Genomic DNA, 18292 nt, shown 5'->3' with positions numbered 1-18292 from the left:
CTGCGCTGGGCTCGACCTGGCTCGGCTCGGCCTGGCTCGGCTCGGTTCGGCCCGGCTGAGGGCGAAAGCGCTCGGACTGCGCCGCCCGGTGGTGGTGTTCCCCGCTGTGCGGCAGGGGGCGCCTCCCGGCGGCGTCTCGGCCAGTGGCGGCCCGCCCCGCCCCGCTGGCCCCGCCCCTCTTTGTTGCGGCGGCCAATGGGGGCGCGCCGCGGGCGGGCGGGCGGCCGGTCGCGCGGTAATGCGCGGCATGGCGCGCGGCGCGGGGCGCGCCCCCTGCGCGGCCGCGGCCGGTACCGGGGTCGGGACGGGGCGCCCGGAGCGAGCGGGCCGGCGTCGCTAGCGAGGGACCGCCCCCGCCCGGCCTCCTCCGCACGCCCCTCACAGGCGCGCACACACACACGTACACATAAAGAGCGGCCGGGCGGCGGCGAGGCCGTGGGGCGCATCCCGGCAGCGGTCCCGGTCCCGGGCATGGCCGCGGGGCCATGACGGGCGTGGCGGGCCGCGGCGGCGGCTGCCGCGGGAGCGGCCGGCGAGCGGCGGCCGGCAAGGAGGGCGGCCGGTCGCGGAGCGCCCAGCCGCGGGCGGCGGGCGGCGGCGGCAGCGGGAGCGGCGGGGGCTCGGAGGAGGAGGAGCAGGAGCAGCAGCGGGACGGCGGCTCGCTCTTCCTGGTGAACAAGAGCGGCTTCCCCATGGACGGGCAGACCTGGGAGCGCATGTGGGGCCACGTGGAGCGGGTGCACCCCGACGGCGGGGCCGTGGCGGCGGCCATCCGGAGCGCCGCCCGCCTGGCTCGGGTAAGGCGGAGCCGCCGTGTGTCCCCTCGTGCGGGGCAGCGGGTGACAGCGAGCCCGAGGGCGGCGTCCCGCGGCTGCCGCGTTCGGTGCGCGTCCGGCGGCCGGGCGGCTCCGGGGCCGGCTGGGAGGGTGTGACACCGCTGCCCGGAGGATGCTCTGGGGCACTGCGGGGATGCATGGGGCATCTGCTGTCCCAAAGCGGCCGGAACGGGGTATGGGGCTGCGGGTGCTTAGGGGATGCACTGGGTGTCCTGGGGAACAAGCAGGGGAAAAATTACTCCTTTTAGCTTGGGGAGAAAAAAACAGAAAGCAAAAGTTAAAAGAAATCTTCAGGGGCTGAGTGAAGCATTTTGTGCGATTTAAAGCAGGTTTTTCTTTTGCTTTCGGAACACAGCTGTTTCCTTAAACACAGCGTTGCTCCTCAAATGTAACAAGGGATTTAAAACTCAGACATTTCTTTTCCACTAAGTGGAAAGATTCCAAATGCTTTTGTCTGGTACGTTCCTCAGTACAAGCCCCAAATAGCTCTGCCTCACCCAAGTATTTTTCCTCCAGACAGCAAATAAAATGTTGATATCTGCTCTTGTTCCAAGGCTTCTTGACACTGTGCTGCATTACTGCTCACAATGTCTTTAACACTCTCTGCTTTGGCAGACTTTGAGCTTGATTCACTGCTCACATCAGGCAGCATTAATGTGAGCTGACTGCTGGAGTCTGGCTTGGTTCATACCCCTGTGTGTGCTGGGGTGACATGGTTGGGCTGCTGCTGTCATGGTCCAAGCTGTCAGTGATACTGACATGAACCATATGCCTGTTCTTCTTGTGGAGTGGAAAGGAAATTCTGTGCACAGGGAAGTCGAAATCTTATTGTGTAGGGCTGTATTGAGAAGGTGCTTGTCAAATAAGCTGCAGGCTGAAAAGGCCTTTCATCTCTCTTCTGCAATGTTCAGTCCAGTGCAGGTACAAAAGGGACCATCTCTCTCCTCTCTGCTCTCCTTGTGCTGGAACCAGCCTTTGTTTGGATGGGGGAGTATATCCAACTAAAGAATAATCAGGTTATGCTGAGTTTGTGGTTCCTTGGTGTGGTTCATCTTGTACTTACACGAGCACCTGGGGTGGAAATGAGGGGGCAGGGACTGGGCAGAACTTCTTGTTTCAGCAGCCTGACCAGCTTATGCCAGTCTAGATGGCCTGCAAGCCCTTTTGATGTTAAGGGATGGCAAAGCATGTGCTAGATTTGACTTTCATCCCTTACTTCCCAACTCCAGAGCATGTAACTTTTACTGGTGACAGCCGTGGTGACTGATAAAGCATCTGGTGAGAGACATGCCAGTGACTCCAGTGTGCTGGACTGTATTCCTGTGGGAATGTCCCAGAGAGCATTGCCCATGGCTTCTTCCTCAGTGCCACAGCTCTGGGCTCACTCTCTGTAGCATCTGTGTAAGCTGGGCAGAATAAAAATGTTTTGAAATCTGCCTGGCCAAATCATTTGATGTTGATGATCAGTGCCCAGTGCTGCAGGAGTTGTACTCCTCCAGCAGTGCCTGGATGCAAAATCCCTGTTACAGTGATTAGTTTCTTCAGGGTCTGGAGGACCTGGTGTCCTCTGTGACTAAGTAGGTATTGCTGGCTGAGTGTGGCACCTCTAGGGTCAGAGAGTAGTTTGAGGACTTGCTGGCCCTTATTAGGGCCAACAGAGCTCGGGTGAGCAAATGAAGGTTAGGAGCAGGGTTTTTTTGCCAAAGTGGTAGTGGATTACCAAAGTTGTGATGGTAATTTTGGGGTCAGAGTAGGAATATGAGTGGGGACTTGTTCCTTAAATGGTGGTACAAATTATTTTAATTGGCTTGTGCTGCAGGGTATGTGTCACCCTGCAAAAGACCAGGTACTGCTGTTTGGGAGTGATGAGGGAAACTTGTGCCTGTGAGAAGATGATTTGTAATTTGCTTGCATGGATTGTTGGTTCAGGCTGAGTGAGTGGCATGTGCAACTGCTCCATTTCTGCATGTGATCTGTTCTTAATCCCTGCTGATGGGAGAGAGTTTTCATCCCCTCTCCAAGAAGCTCCACTTGATTGCTCTAATCATCTTGGCATTAGTCTCAGCAATCATACACGCAGGGTGTAAGTAGCTTCTGACTGTGTCTGTGAGGCTGTCCTTACTGCAATAAATGCAAGCTGCAGAGGTGCAGGGCTGCATCTCTCTCGGGAGGCAGAGTCCTTACAAAAAGCTGCCTTGTCTGCAAGGGCACTTTTGGAACCTGTGGGGTGCCCACCTCTGGCTGTTGGCTTGAGCTCTGCAAATAGTGCAGGCTCACGGTTTGGAAGGGCTGTGCAATCCTTTACTTGTTCTGTGATCTTGGAGGTACTTGGAGATTGTAATAAATTAAACCTCTCAGCAGCTTTGAGAACTCTTGCCTGTCAGCTTCATCCGTGCTGAGTAACAGAGTGCTTGCAGGGGGAGCTGGTAGAAAATGACTTTTTGGTCATTAAGTGAGACAGTGGATTTGGGCAAAAGGAGTTCCACACAGGATATCTGTGGTGAAGTGAGACTACAGCATTTCCAGCCATGGGATGAGTCTCCAGCTCTGCCACGTGGTCTTGCACTGCAGCAGCTCCACTCTCTGGAGCTGCTATTCCTTGGAAAGACTGATATGAGGTCAAGGCTTTTCATCTGACTCATCTCTGAATTTCTCTTGCTTTACAAATTCATGGTCTGTAGTGCTGTGTCTGCATTTCCTCTTGCCATCCATGACCTCTTGCCTGCTCCTTGCTGCTGTAGATGCATACCAGGAGCTGGAGGGCTGCATCCTCAATGAAAACAGAGCTGTGCTTTCCTGCACTTGTATCGTGCAGCCCTGCTGCTCCATGCTGTGTGAGTGCCCAGGATCAGTCCTCCTGTAGCGGGGGCAGGAATCAGGGAGGGAAACATGTTTGGAAGGAGTGGGAGTGGTGTGTGGCTCCCCAGTGCCTGGCCTGGCTGGCAGCATGGTGTGTGTCCTGCCTGCTCTGCATGGAGAGATGAGAGCAGTGCTGCCATGTGTGGGCTCAGGCTTATGGATGCTCCTCCCTTCTTGCCTGAGATCTGGAGGGCTTGAGCCTCCTGGCTCAGCAGGCCTGCTAGGAATGTGTTCTAGCCAGTGAGAAAACCCTGGATCTCTTTTCTAGGCTATGCTCTGGTATCTGACATCATCATCCTCCTTGGATAATGTGATCACCTGCCTTGGAGATGGGGAGCACCTCACCTGGAATCTGAACCTGTCCCCTCTGGTGAGGGTGGCCTCTGTGGGTTTCAGGAAGGGCTGTGTCTGTTCACACTGCTGCTGTCCCTGTGGGATGCTGTCCTGGGTCCCACAGCAGGGTGAGGGCTGGGCAAAGGATGGAATCCCCACCTCTGCAGCAGCCCGGCCCCTCACTGCCTGGGGCTCCCATTGATTGGTGTGTTGTGTAAGTGCAATGCATGCACCTAGAGCTTCTGTATCTTTGAAGCAAAGGTCTGAGTGTATTGGAGCAGAAATGGCCCCTCCAGGAAGGTGTGAGAACCCTGCCAGAATTCCCTTTGTCAGCTCCTTGCTGTGTCTGGAACTTGAGCCTTATCTGGTGTGTTGAGTCCAGGTGTGCCTTCATGCTGGAAGGGACAGGTGAATAATTCATCCAGCCCAAAGGGGCTGGGTGGGAAAGGAACCTGTGGAACCAAAAGAAAATTCCTCTAATGAAGAGCTTAGACATGAAAATCATGATTAGGAAGTGCTAATGAGTCTTGCTCATAACTCCCACTGGTGAGAGGAGACAGCCCATGTATGCAGGCGCCGTGTAGCACTGGGATGGTGGGGGCGAGCTGGAAGCTTTGCCATCTGCTTGCCACTTACAGTTTGTTTCTGTGTGCCAGGAGTGTAGGAGTCTCTGGTTTGGTGTTTTCTCCCTCCTTCTCCAAGGTGTATTTACTACTTCACTGTAGTAACTTGCTGTGTGTAGTAAATCCTGGGTTTTGTTGCCTTGGGATTACCAGTGCTCATTCTCTGGAAGCAAACACACAGTCTTAACAGAGATGGGAGCTGGAGAGGACAGTCTGTGGCAGAGATGCCCCATACAACCTGAACTTGCTGTTCTTATCAGCAATTGCTGACGTGAAATATATTAAGGACAGTGATATGTCACTTTATGAGCTTTAAACTATGGTTACAACAATGTGGTCCCAAAACTTTTCTTTGCACCTTGTCACAGCTGCCCAAATTGCTGGTTCCTGAATTTGAATCTGCATTAATATTCAAATTGCTTCCTTCACTGTGTTTGTGAGGATTGTGCTGACTTCTTTCTAGCCATGCTGCCCACTTTAATATCTGCTGGCCCCATATTTTGCAGTCTTACCCCTGAAATAAGTGGACTTGGGACAAGGCTGTGCCCCTTTCCTGCATGGCTGCAGGCTCAGGAGCCAAATAGCTATGGGGATTAAATGTGGATTGAGGGCCTGCCTTCTTAAAATGCTTAGGCACAAGCAGATGTCTTATGAGATTTTGGAAAAATCCCATTATGTTGCCAGTCTATATCTTTAAGTGTCTTAATGTCATTAAATATTTGGGTGCCAGGTGGTCCTCTAGGTGCTGTGCTCTCCCTCCCCAGCAAGCCTGCTGCAGACATATGGCAGATGGGAAATTATGCAGCCTAGGATCCTTGTCTCCTTTTATCTTTCTCTTGTGGTAAAGGAGGCCAGAAATTAGACTTGAAATGGCTTCCAGGGGGAGGGAGAACAGCAGAGTCAGTACTGGGACTCTGCCCATCCAAACTGCCCTGTGCTGGGGGGGAATGGGAAGCAGAGGCTTTCTGTGCTGCACTGCCTGCCTGCATAGGTGGTGTTTGAGGGATGCTGGTGGCTCTGATGATCAGCCTGCCACAGTCTCTGTGCAGGGCAGGGCTGGCTCTGCTGCTGGGGCAGCCCCCTGGTCAGCAGGATGACTTTGCCTGATGCCTGAGTTCACGTGGGGCTTAAGCCATCTGTGCTGCAGCGTTGTGTTGCACTGAGCACATGCCACTGCTCAGTAAATCACTTATCTGCTCTGCAGGGAGCCGTGGCTGTCTAACCTCTTCATCTTTTTTCTTGTGTCCAGCCCTCAGTGCCGCCAGTGCCAAACTACAAGCTCTCCATGTCAATCCCAGAATGGCTCCAGGCAATACAGACCTACATGAAGATGCTGCAGTATCCTTCTCCTGTGTGTGTTCTCTGGAATGAAGGCTGACTTGTGCCTGGTGTGAATTACAGAGCTTTACTGAAGCTTTAGCTGGTTGTGAGGGCTTGGGATCATTTGGGGGTAAAGGGACGCCTCCAGGGATTTGTGATAACACCAGCAGCACTGAGCTTGTCATAGCAGTCCTCTGGGAGATGTAATTAGCTTTAAATTATACTGAAAAATTTAACTGGAGTGACATTGGTGGGAACAGAAGTGCTTATTTTGAAGTTGATGTATGAGGATATTATGATTGGATCATGATGCCTGGAGAAATAATATGGCATCTTGTCATAAAGCCACTAAGAGGGAGCCGGTGTTGTGTCAAACCCTTTCTCCCTGTGCCTGAGCAGCCCCTGCAGGTTCCCTGAGGATTGCCTGTGTGCTCAGCCTGCAGGGAGTGCTTGTCACTGGGGTGAGGGGCACAAGCAGCTGTCCTGACCCCAAGGTGGGCAGGAACACCTGCCTGTGACACAGGAACTGACCAAAGGCGTCTCCCTTCCAGATGTTCCACCTTGCTTGGGGATTCATCAGGGATGTACACATCTGTCTAGCCTGTCTGTCACTGCCCCACACCCAATTCCCACCTTTCCATTGCTGACAGATAGTTTCAGAGAAGGTTGCTGGCCCAGATGCTGCTCTTCTGTTTCCCTTTTTTCCTAAATTCTGCCTTTTTGTGTATGTGGGGAAACTGGGGGGGATGAGGAATGAGTGTAAAGTGCTGGTAAGGATTAAGAAGGATATGGGAGGCAGCTGGAAGAGCATCCAGAAATAGCAGGCGTGGTGAGCTGGGGGGGAGTTGTGGCTGGGATCAAGGCGGGCCTGGAGCTGCAGCAGCTGCCCTGGGCAGGGAGCCTGGGCCTGCCTGCTCTGCAGGGGGATGGTGCAATTTTCTTCTTTATGGCAGCCACTGGGCCAGGACAGGAGGCTTCTTGCTCCCTGGGATTGTGCCAGAGAGGATACCGTGTCATACAGAGCTCCAAAAATGACATTATCCCCCACTTCCCCCCACAGTGGTTTTAAAATCCTGCCTTTTGCTACGTAGCAGGAGCAGGCCTTGGGCACAGGGTTTGGATCTGTGTTCAGAAAAGCTTCAAAGGGGGCTGGGGAGCAGCGTCTGGGCTTCCTTTGAGGGCTGCAGGAGGATGTCTGCTTTGTGCAGAGCACCCTGAGAGGGCCTCATGAGTTAGTTTTGAAGGCGGGAGGGGAAGTAAAGCCTTGTTTGTGGAGAACTCTGAACTCTAATTGAAGTCAGTTCAGAGCATCCTCGTGAGATCTGGAGTTTTTATTTAGGCTATGGTTATACATCCAGCAGCTGTGTTATTTATGTCTTGCAAGCAACTCTTAGCTTCCATGGGGTCACCTGCTCGTGCCCTGGTATCTGCCTTGCTATCACCAGTTTTACTGGCATGAACATTCTGATGGGAATAGAATTTAGGTACTAGGTTAGGAAAGAGATTCAACTGGAAAAGTAACCTAGCAAAAATAAGGACAGTGTGTTTTCTTTTTTTTTTTTTTTTACAAAACTTAATTGGGGTTTTTGTTTTGTTTTTGTTTTTACTGAACAGATTGTTTTCCTGGTCTGATTTATTGCATTGCTGCTTGTACAGAAATGCACAAGGAGGAGGGAAGAGGCTGCTTCTATTGATGCTGCTGTGTGGCAGCCTGTGCTTCTAGGAGAGTGGTGCTGAGATTTTGTTGACTGCTGGCATCATTTGTGATGAGCTTTTCTACTATTAATGTTAGCTAATGACCTTGGCTTGCACGTAGCTGGTTGTTTTCATTTCAAGAGCATTGTATTTTTAGAGAATGGTTATATTTTCTAAGTGTGAAGGGATGCACCTGCAATGGTTTTGGTTGACAGGTCACAGGTGAGCCATGAGGCTGATGGAGTTAAGACTTCTAAAGGAAATAAGTTTTTTCAGACCATGGATTATGTTGATTGGTTTGGGTAGGCTATGAATGCTTTTTCTTGCCCATGTGGGAGACTTTTTTCCAAACTTGCAATCTAGTAGTGAGCAGGACCTAGTGAAAAAGAATTTATAACCTTCAAATGCTGAATTTGAGTGTCATTTTACATGATCAACCTTAATACATGATTCTGCACCTACTGCTGTTAATAAGTCATATAAAAAGACAAGTGAAAAGTTTTGCTTTATTTTACATGCCATGTGCTTCATATCTAAGAGTCAATGGCTTTTACTGCCTATTTTGTGTTTCAACAGGAACTCGGAACTGAAATTCACCTTTTCAGCAGTGTTATTCTATTGCTTGGCTGTTCAAGTTACTTTCCCTTAACAGTCAAAATACAGATACAATCACACGGGAACACAGTTCTTCGAGATCAGAAAAAGCAGACCTCTGAGTGGGTAAGTGCCCCTGGAATTGCTCTAGTGCCCTTGTCCCTGATCAGCTGGCATTCAAGCACTGCAGCACCATGGCATGGGAGGGTTGTGTCCTCTGTGCCACAGCTCCTCTGGCAGGGCCAAAGCTGCCTCTGTTGCTCCTTTGCAAGGAGTGTCCCAGCTTGCTGCGGGGTGGCAAAAGGACCATCGAGTGGAAAGTGCTGCTCTTACTCAGCAGCTGTGTGGGAGCTGCTTGGCTGCAGGCCAGAGCTGCATGCACAGGGCTGGGAAACCTCTCTGCTTATTGGTGTTGGGCTGGGAGGGCTGGGCTGCTTTTCTGGAAACTGAGTAAGTCCTGATACTCTGGTTGTGCCGAAATGCCCTTTGCAGGTAGTAGGAAGGGATTAGCTGTGTGAAGTGCAGCAGGAGTTTGGACATCCTGAGCACAGTAGTTTTCCCTGGAGGTTCATGATGGACTGTTTAAATCATGTCTGTGCTTCTGCCTTGCTGCTCATCTTGCTGTTCCATCCATGTGGAGGGCTTGTGCTGGCTGGTGATGAGTTGTGCAATGCAAGTATGAACATGTGCCCAGGGAGCCTGGCAGCAGAGAGCTGGGGTCTCTTGCATGTTAGAACTGCATCATACTTAGGACAGCTCTTAAACAGAACCTAATAAATTAGCAGGTTAGGGCAGGAAGGGTGTTGACAGCATTATACTTTAATTTTAGGGTGAAATTAAGATAAGCAGAATATAATCACTCCCACAGACTGCTCTGTCTCTAGCTCTTCCCAGTTCTCTGTCAATAAACTAATGGTCCCTCATTGTAAAATTCCAGTTCCCATCTCAGCTTTGTGCTTCAGGTTTTCATCTTGCTGACAGCAATCTTTCTCACCTCCTTTATCTAATGTTCACTGCTCTGGTGGAACTAGTTTAAAACAAATCTTGTGCCTTGAATGATAGATGGGTTTACAGAAGCTTAAACCAATTTTCAAGCTGCTCACTCATTTTTAAATTTGTCCCATTACTTTTTTCAAAGGAAGTGAAGGATGAAAATGAATTATGTTCAGCACTTACCACTTAAAAGGTCATTGCCTTCCTGGGCTGCATAAAAGCCTGGCTTACAGGATGGTGCTCTTTCCTAGAAGGGAACAGTGCTCACAGCTGGAGATGTGCCTGTGGCTTTGAATCACCTCCCAGGTGGGGCCATTTCCTCTGTGTATCTGCCTTAGTGATTGCTTGGAGGCGAGTGTCTGACTCCTCTCTTGTTGCTGCTTGGAACTGCTTGGAATGGGGTGGCAGGACTTCTGTGGGGTTAAGGATGGTGCCCCTGGAAATGTCCAACCCCTCGGGGGCTGCCAGCTCTCCAGGCACAGTTGCCTGAGCACGGTGTGTGCTGGACTCAAACAGGGTAAAGTCCTAAGAAGGCCTGTGCTGCTTTGCTCCTGGATTGGGTAGATGTGGGTGCTGGGAGGAATGGAGCTGTCAGGAGCACGAGTTGCTGCCCAGATCCTGCTGTTCTGCTGCTCTAACACTTGCCTGGGCTTGGTTTCTCCAGTTTTGAGAAGGAGAACACATGCAAAGCTGCCTGAAGTTTCTGTCATTTTTATGAAACCAAAATTCCAGTTGTTTTTATGAAACTTACAGTTTCTGGTTTAGATTTCAGATCTTTTAAAATTTACCTGGCCGAGTCAGGATGGGACCAGACTATTTTCAGTGGTCCCCAGTGACAGGACAAGAAGCAGTGGGCAGAAGCTGGAAGTTCCATCTAAGTATGAGGAAAAAAATGTTTACTTTGAGGCTGACAGAGCACTTGAACAGGCTGCCCATAGAGGTTATGGAGTCTTCTTCTGTGGAGATATTCAAAACCTACCTGTGCAACCTGCTCTAAGTGAAACTGCTTTAGCAGGAGGCTTGGGCAAATGGAGGTCCCTTCCAACCCTAGCTTTGGTGTTTCTGTGTGAATAATGTGTTGAGGTGTGCACAAAAGCTTCCCTTTCCTTCATCTGGCCAGTTTTCATCAAAACTGAAAAATCACTTACACCTCCAAGTTATTTTTCCTGGGAGGTGTGCTCTACTTTGCAAGAAACCTGCTCCCAGCATGGCAATGACAGGTGTCCTGTGCTGTGACAGGAGCTGCTCTGAGCCATTTCTGTGGTGTGAAAGGCCTCGCTTGCTGCAACACAGTGTTTGCAAGTGGATTGGGCAAGATGCTGAAGGCCTCCAATTGCCACTGGCTCTTGAAAAATGAGGCTGCTCCCAGGGCTTTATTGACACTAAACATATTGCTGGTTTCATAATGTGAGGGCTCAAAGCTAGTGAAAGTATTATGAAATCTTTGGCAGCCTCTCTTCAAGACAGCCGTGGCTGGACACAAAGAAGCTGAGTATTAGATGGAAATTGAATATTCATAAATTCATGTCAAAGTGTCCTAAAGCAGCTGGGGCATATTAATGAGTTTTCCTATTATGGAGGGAGGACTAGATATTGTAGAGATTTACTGCCAGCATCAGTGTGATGTATGAGAAAATAAAAATGCGTGGCTGAGCATAGGAAGAAGAGCATAAATTATCTATGGGAGCTCATTAAGGGATACAGTCTTGCTATAACTCAGTATTTACACTCTCTTTAAAAAAAGTTAGTCTTATTATCAACTTGAATTTTAGAGTGCCAGACCACCACGTGGATTTGTCTAGACTACAGATAGCACTTTTTAGAAATGCTAGATTTCTGTTGGCATAGCTGTGTGAGTCAGGGTGGCAGAGCTGTGAACCTGTAAACTTGGTGTGCTGTTCTTGTTGTACTGGCAAACTGTGTCTGAAAATGTGCCTGGGTCTCACCTCTCCTGAGCTGGCTGTATTTGCATAAAATCCAAATTTATGGGCGTAGCTACCTCCACTGTAGGAGTGCTTTGCTTACACAGGTATCCTGGGAGAGTGCCCTTCACAGGCTCCATGATGTACCTTTTTGTACTGAATAGGTAAAGGGCACCCTGTGAAGTTCAGCTCTGCTGATCCATGTCTGCATGCATGTGATATGAATGTTTCAGACACCAGTAGGACTGGTTCTCCTTTTCCCATGCAGGATTATGCTGGCTAAATTTATATTAGGCTTTTATTGGTACGACCAGTCTGATCAAAATGGTACTTTTGACTGACACATTCTTTTTACAACTTCCAGGCTTAGATCATGTAGGAGCTTTAGGAAAAAAGTGTATGTCTGGATATGCAGTAATATCTGTAACTGTGAATTCAATGTCAACAAGCTGATACTACTGGGTTTACTAGGAGTGATAAGCCCTCTGGAAGCTTCTGTTCTAGGATGCAGGCATGAGGCACGATGAGAAACAAATCTCTTTATCCTCCACAGAGGATCAGGGGAGGTGCAGTATTGTTCTGTTCCCTCCAGTAAGTGCCAGCTGAACAGGGGGACCTGCAACTGAAGCAGAAACTGATATTTGGGGAGGTTCGGTACTCTTTGAGGAACTGGAGTCCAGAAGCTGCTCTGTGAGGAGGGAGAGACCTTCAGTGGCAGCAGATGTAATGTGTGATCAGTTGCAGGAAAGGAGCATGATAGGAGCTGTCACATGGCAACGATGCAACCAAATAACAGGGAAGGGGAGATGGGAAATAATATTGTTTCCACACACCATGTTATTAAGGAACACTGATGGGGCTGTAAAGAAAAATGGGCTCATAGCATTTCCAGACAATAGACTGCAGAAGGCATTTGAACATCTGCTTCTCTCTCTCACAAAGGGGGATGTTACAGATACGGTGGGGTGTTCAGCATGTTCTGGAAATGCTTTTGCTGTTGCAATACTGTTTTTGAGAGGATTCACAAGATCCATATCTGCTCTGCTGTTTTATCTCCTTTTGCTCCTGCTGGTGCCTTTCACTTCTCTCTTGGCTTCATTATCATGAATGAAACTGTCAGGAGCCTTAAAATCTCCTTCTCCCAAGTTTTTCTATAGATCTCATGCAAATATATGGGTCTGTGCAAGGAGAATTTTGTGGAAAAATGTGCTAGAAGATCTCACTAATAAAAAATTTATTCAGTCTTGCAGGAGTCTTTCTGGTGAAGGTAATGGGGAGCCTCTCCTAAGCATGGTCATCCCTGAAGGGGTTCCAGTGTGATCGGTGGTGGCTGGTGAGATCCTCCAGTTTTGGGCATGCTGAATGGTTTTAAGATTTTTCTAACCTGTATATGAAATTGGGTGCCCCAAGTGAAAAATCTGGAAGCAAAAAGAATTAATGATTCCTGTGAGCTGTCTTTAGACACTGCCGCTTTGAACAGAAAGCATCCTGAAGAGGCAAAGTCAGCTCCTTTCAGGGCCTCTGTTACTGCAGGAAGCAAGGCTCCTGAAAACACTGAAAGAAATTTGAATCAATTAACAAGGAAGTATCACTATCTGCCAAGGACTGGGTCTTGAGGGAGGAACAAGCAGCCTGTTCCTGTTGGCTACATTTGTTAGAGGCAGAAGTGTTCACTGTGGTCTGGAATAGAGATGTGCCTGGCAGACATCAGAGAGTGGTGTAAATGCCACAAAGAGGGGAGCTGCAGGGTGCTTCTCTTTGGCTGTAGCAGTCTCTCCTGGAAGAGATGGGCTGCCCCCAGTGCTCACTGGAGTGTGGGGAGAGGGTGACTGTGGGCTAATTCCCAGCTGTCTGATATGTAAGACTGTAAAGAATAGCTATATATATAGGGCTCTTTTCAGGTGACTGTCAAGATTTAAAGAAAATCCCAGCAGCAAACCCTGCTAAGGCAGGGAATTGAAATGCTTGATACTGTTTTTTAATTCTTTTCTGCCTTCCTTAAATCTTCTTTCACAAGTTTAACTGTAGGCTTTCTGGTCACTATCAACATCTGAGACAGTGTGATAGGAATTTAAGAGTGAGGGAAAAGAGGGAAAGGACAAATCAAAGAGCACCTGCAATGAGCTGTTCTCAAATGAGCTGAATGCTCTGTCATTAGCCATAGGTCATTTGCCATAGATCCCTTAGAGAGCTGACAAGCAGCCTTCAACCATTAATATTTGTGTTAGAGGACGTGGGTGGGTGCTGGGGAAGGCCAAGATAGCAGCCTTTAAAAAGAATAAGGGAAAAGATAAGTCTAGGAACTTTGAGTTTATCTGCAGTTCAAGGGAAGGGAAAGGCAACATTAATATTGTTGGACACTATTTGTTTCTGAGAATTTCCTTCTATGAGCGTGTAAGAGCTTTTGTCAACAAGGGAGAAGATGTGGATGTAATAACTCCTTGTTTTAGTGTGGCTTTTGATAAGGCCACATCTTATCTCTGCAGATAAGGCAGGGACCTTGAGTCTAAATAAAACTATTTGATGGAAGGACCCAAGTTGGTGAAAAGCAGCATGTAGGAAGTGGCACTTTACCAATCTTGGCTAGCAGAGATTGTCAGTCGAGGTGTGCAGTGTCTGTCCCAGCTCAGTTTTTCCTTAATGGTATGGGTAAGACTAATTGTATCATGAGGGATGATATGCAGTCCAGGCTGGACAAGGTGACAAGGCTTTGAAAAGTGAAACTGGGATATTCAGAGTGATCTCTTGGGCTGGAACAAACGGGAGATAATTTAGTGAGGGCAAACATATAGGAGAGTTTGGCAGTAGCCAGCTGTGGAGAGCAAAAGTGGAGTTGGCAAAGAAGATGACTTAAAAAAATAAAAGAAACCAAACAAAATTTACCAAAAAAGCCCAGACAAAAAATCCCCACCCCTAACAAAAAAACCTCCCAACCAACCTAAAAAAAACCCCATCAAAAACACCAACAGAAAAAACACCAGAACCCGATTCAGTGTGGGCCAACAGAGAAAAGCCAACAGCATGCTGGCTTGGTTGCAAATATCCATTCTGAAAGATGGATTCAGAAGGAAATTGGTCTGTTTGTACTGTTGTGGGCTTATCCAAAGGACTGTGAGAAGTGAGTTGGTTGAAGGGATTCCAAAATTGAAAGAAACAAACATTGTCCTAAAATCATAACCTCAGGGGGAGTGAGGGAGGAATTAAATAAAAATTGGTGTCTGCTTTCTTATTTTTACAGAGGAGAAGGTAGATTACAGTCTTTTGCATATACAAATGTCTGTAGCAAGAGGAGAGATGATGAATGGTCTCCATGCCCACTGTGGAGAGAAACAGCTCCTGATTTGATTTGCAAAAAGGGAAGGATTTAGTTTAAACATTAGGGGACCTTCTTAGATGCAAGGTTAAGTATAGGATAGATTAGCTAGTGGGTTCCCAGGCTTTTGAGAAGCCAGTTGAAAGCAGACCGAAAAATAATCTGTGGGGAGTGATTTAGATTTGGCCTGTGCTACCTTGGGCAGAGCGGTGGCTTGGGGATTCTGCAGGGCTCTGCTTCCAATACAAACACGGGGTTCAAGGCCATGCTTTGACTCAAGCTTGTTAAAAGTGGAAGGAAAAACTCTTCAGTGGCTTTTGAACTGGGTCATGCACATAAACCCTGAGGTCTGTGCTGGAAATGCAGAGAGAAAGCAAACTGTTTGCAGAGTGCTCCCAGGAGTCCAGGAGGGCTGTGTGTGAGGGCACAGCCTGCCCAGAAGTGCAGGTGGCTGCTGCTTGGCTGACAGCTGGTGGTGCCTCCTGAGCAATGCTCCCCTCTCACAGACCCTCCTCACTGTCCTGCTCCATTGGTGTCTCTGAGCTGCCAGGTCCCACTGCAGCTCCTGGATCTGGGTGCAGGCTGCTGGATGTGCCTGAGGAGGAGATGCTGGCCCTGCCCCTGCCCCTCAGACTCTGTGAACCAGGTAGAGGTCACACCAAATGGCTTGCAGGTAAATGGTTTTACAACTTGACATTTCTCCTCATGATGCACGTTCATAATATTTTTTTTTTTTTGTAACTCCCATGTAGTTAGAAGATAGGAAATCCAGTGGATTATCTTGTTTATGGATACCTCCCATGCCTCATCTGCACATAACAAATCTGAGACAGGCTTTGCAGTGACCAGTGGGAGCCTTTGTGGGCAAAGAAGGAGCCCCATTGTGTGCCCTCCCCAGGGCTGCTCTGTGCTTCCAGCAGTTCTCTGGGTTTCTGTGCCTGATTGTGAGTGTGGAGGAGGCAGGCAAACTCTAATTAGTCTTCTGAACTGCAGGCAGAGTGTAAGGGTGGTTGTTTACAAATGAAAAGATAATTTCTAACTTGGATAAATGGGACATGAAATGGCTGTGACAGGCTGTAATAGCAGTGGAAACTCTGTTGTCACTTGCATTCAACACAAGGTTTAAAATGCATGAGGTGGGTGAATCAGAAAGTGGGGGGAACAGACTGATGGTTTCAGATGCATATTTTCATAATCTTCTCTAATACAAATATTTTTGTCATTTAATCTTGTATTTCCTTAGAGTAGGGATCTGTTTACAAAGCTCTTCCCAGAGAAAGGATATGGATAGAGAAGACTGCAAAAGAAAAGTTATCCTCTGTCTGAGTTTTCAGCTGTGCTTTTCTGGGGGGGCAGTTTTTTGGTGTGGCATTGGATATGATTCTTCTGGCCTTTTTTAGGGTTTTCCTTTTTTTTTTTTGTTTGTTTTTTTTCAAACTGTCCAGGATTTCAGGATCTGTTTGTGGAAGGGGATGGGTTACCTACTAGGTTAATAGTGCAGTGTCAGTCTGGCACAGCAGCTTTCTCAGCTGACCTGAGGTTGCTTGTCACAGTGCTGTCCCTGTCAAATAATTGTACTCCAGAGATGGTGTGTAGATTGTACCTAAACTTTGGGAACTTGCAAAATCCTGGGCATGCATAGTTTCCTGCACTCCTGCAGGAAATTTTGTGAATTTTGCCACTTTCCCTGTCCACAGGAGATGTGGGGCAGCAGCAAGACAATAACTCAGTGTACAGGGATGTGAAGTGTCTGAGTTGGTAGAGCTTTCTGCAGTGCAGGCTTTGATAAAAAGGCAATAAATTCTGGTCTGTAGCCATAGCTATGGGATTATGGAGGCATTTGTAGCTCTTAGGGGGGCATGTAACCATCCTCTCTCTCCTGATTGGTTTGTTTGTTTGTTTTTCCTGCACAGGAGAGCCAGGATTATTTTGAAAATAAGCTGAACTCAGTCCTGCTCTGGGATTTCCATGACTGCCAGCTTGTGCAGTTCATTGGGCTTTGTGTTACAGTCTGAGGTGATGCTCAGGGAGTTGCTGCCAGATGCAGAGAGGACTGCATTCCTCCCATTCACCTTCAAGTCTTTTTGTTTCTCTTTCTCTTTTTCCCTCCCAGTCATCATCCAGAAGTTAACAGGACTCTGACAAGTCACTGAAAGGGAGAATCAAGTTTCCCAGCTCTTGCTGAGATAAGAGCTGGAGGTGCCTGGCTCTTGGTGTATGAGAGGACCTTTTGATTGCTGTCAATTGCTCTAGCTGGAAGGACTGAAAACTATTTTGTTTCTGTTCTAGGTTAATGGAGACAGCAAGAGAAATGACCAGGGAGTCCTTACCTATCAAATGCCTTGAAGCAGTTATCCTGGGGATGTATCCTTTCACATGCCTGTGCCTTTTTGCACTGCAGCTCTGTTGAATACATTGCCCCTCACAGATGGTGTTTGAGAGGGCTGCAGCCAAAGGTGAGTGCCAGCAGCTTGGGGAGCTGCCCTGGTATTCATCACCGAGCTGCTGAGTTGCCTGAGATTGTAGGTGGGAGTTGTTGTTGTAAATTGGCCATGCAGACTTTGCCTCCTGCCCTGGTAATCTGCATAATGTCAGGATCTGACCCAAAGTGCCCAGATAAGTCCCTTTCTGCACAATCCTTGTTTACTTTTTGTTAGCATTTCTCGGTTGTTGTTGGAGCTTGGTAACAGCTGAGGAGGTGGGTTCTGTTCTGTGTTTGTCTGATGTTTAGCTTTTGTCTCTGAACCTGCAGCTGTGCTTTGTGCAGAAACATGTGTGTGTTGCAGTTAAACACTGGAGCTTCCCCTTAACATAATGCTGGCTTCCCACTCACTCTTCAGTCATTTAGACACTGATTGCTTCTCCACCCACTGGTGCTGTCACTGATAAATCAACCTGCACCATCCTCAAACACTGGAGGAGGGCAAGGCAGGGCTGCAGGAACAGGTTGCCAGACACATCTTGTCAGAAATGATCAAGTTTCACTTAAAACAAATCCCAACTAAAAATAAGCCCCGAAGCAAACCATCTCCTGGGGTGTCTCTGCAGCGTTTTGCTGGCTGCTGCTGCCCCCTCCTGTGGGACAGGGAGCTGGCAGAGCCTGGCAGGGCATGCCTGTGAGAATCCACGGCTGCTGGGGGTGAGAAGGGGATGGGCTGAGCAATGTGTGCCAGGGATAGGCCTCGGATTGCAGTCTGAGAGGTGGCTCTGGCTGACAGGGTTTCCCCTGGGAATGCTGACAGGCTCTGCGTGAGCTGGAGGGATTTGGGTCCTAGGGGCTTGATGTCAACAAGAAATTCAAACCCCCTTCCAAAAGGAGAAATCACAGAATTATAGAACATCCTGAGTTGGAAGGGACCCACAAAAACCATGGAGGTTCAGGCCCTGTGTTGTCCAAATGCTTTTTGAACTCTGTCAGGCTGCCTGGTGCTGTGACCACTTCCCTGGGGAGCCTGTTCCAGTGCCCAGCCATCCTCTGGGTGAAGAACCCTTCCTTAATATCCATCCTAAACCTCCCCTGACACAGCTTCAGGCCATTCCCTTGGGCCCTGTCACTGGCACCACAGAGCAGAGATCATTGCCTGCCCCTCCTCTTCCCCTCAGGAGGAAATTGTAGACTGCAGTGAGGTCTCCCCTCAGTCTCTTCCAAGCTGAGCAAGCCAGGTGACCTCAGCCACTCCTTGTATGGCTTCCCCTCAAGGACCATCTTCATTGCCCTCTTTGGGATGCTCTCTAATAGATTTATATCCTTTTTATGTTGTGGCACCCAGAACTGCCCCCAGCACTGGAGGTGAGGCTGCCCCA

General features: G+C 48.7%; 1 protein-coding gene across 1 annotated transcript in view; it reads left to right on the top strand.

Annotated features, from left to right (window-relative positions):
- Nucleotides 1-485: 485 nt before the first annotated feature.
- VASH2 (vasohibin 2) overlaps nucleotides 486-18292 on the top strand; it is a 33946-nt gene continuing 16139 nt past the window's right edge. The window contains exons 1-4 of the mRNA XM_066546438.1: nucleotides 486-797; nucleotides 5901-5989; nucleotides 8330-8386; nucleotides 16778-16852. Coding sequence (XP_066402535.1) covers nucleotides 486-797; nucleotides 5901-5989; nucleotides 8330-8386; nucleotides 16778-16852 — 533 coding nt within the window. The remainder of the gene's footprint in view (nucleotides 798-5900; nucleotides 5990-8329; nucleotides 8387-16777; nucleotides 16853-18292) is intronic.

This window comes from Molothrus aeneus, chromosome 3 (assembly GCF_037042795.1).
Source record: "Molothrus aeneus isolate 106 chromosome 3, BPBGC_Maene_1.0, whole genome shotgun sequence".
In the NCBI taxonomy this organism is placed as follows: Eukaryota; Metazoa; Chordata; class Aves; order Passeriformes; family Icteridae; genus Molothrus; species Molothrus aeneus.
This window is presented reverse-complemented; position numbering and strand designations above follow the sequence as displayed.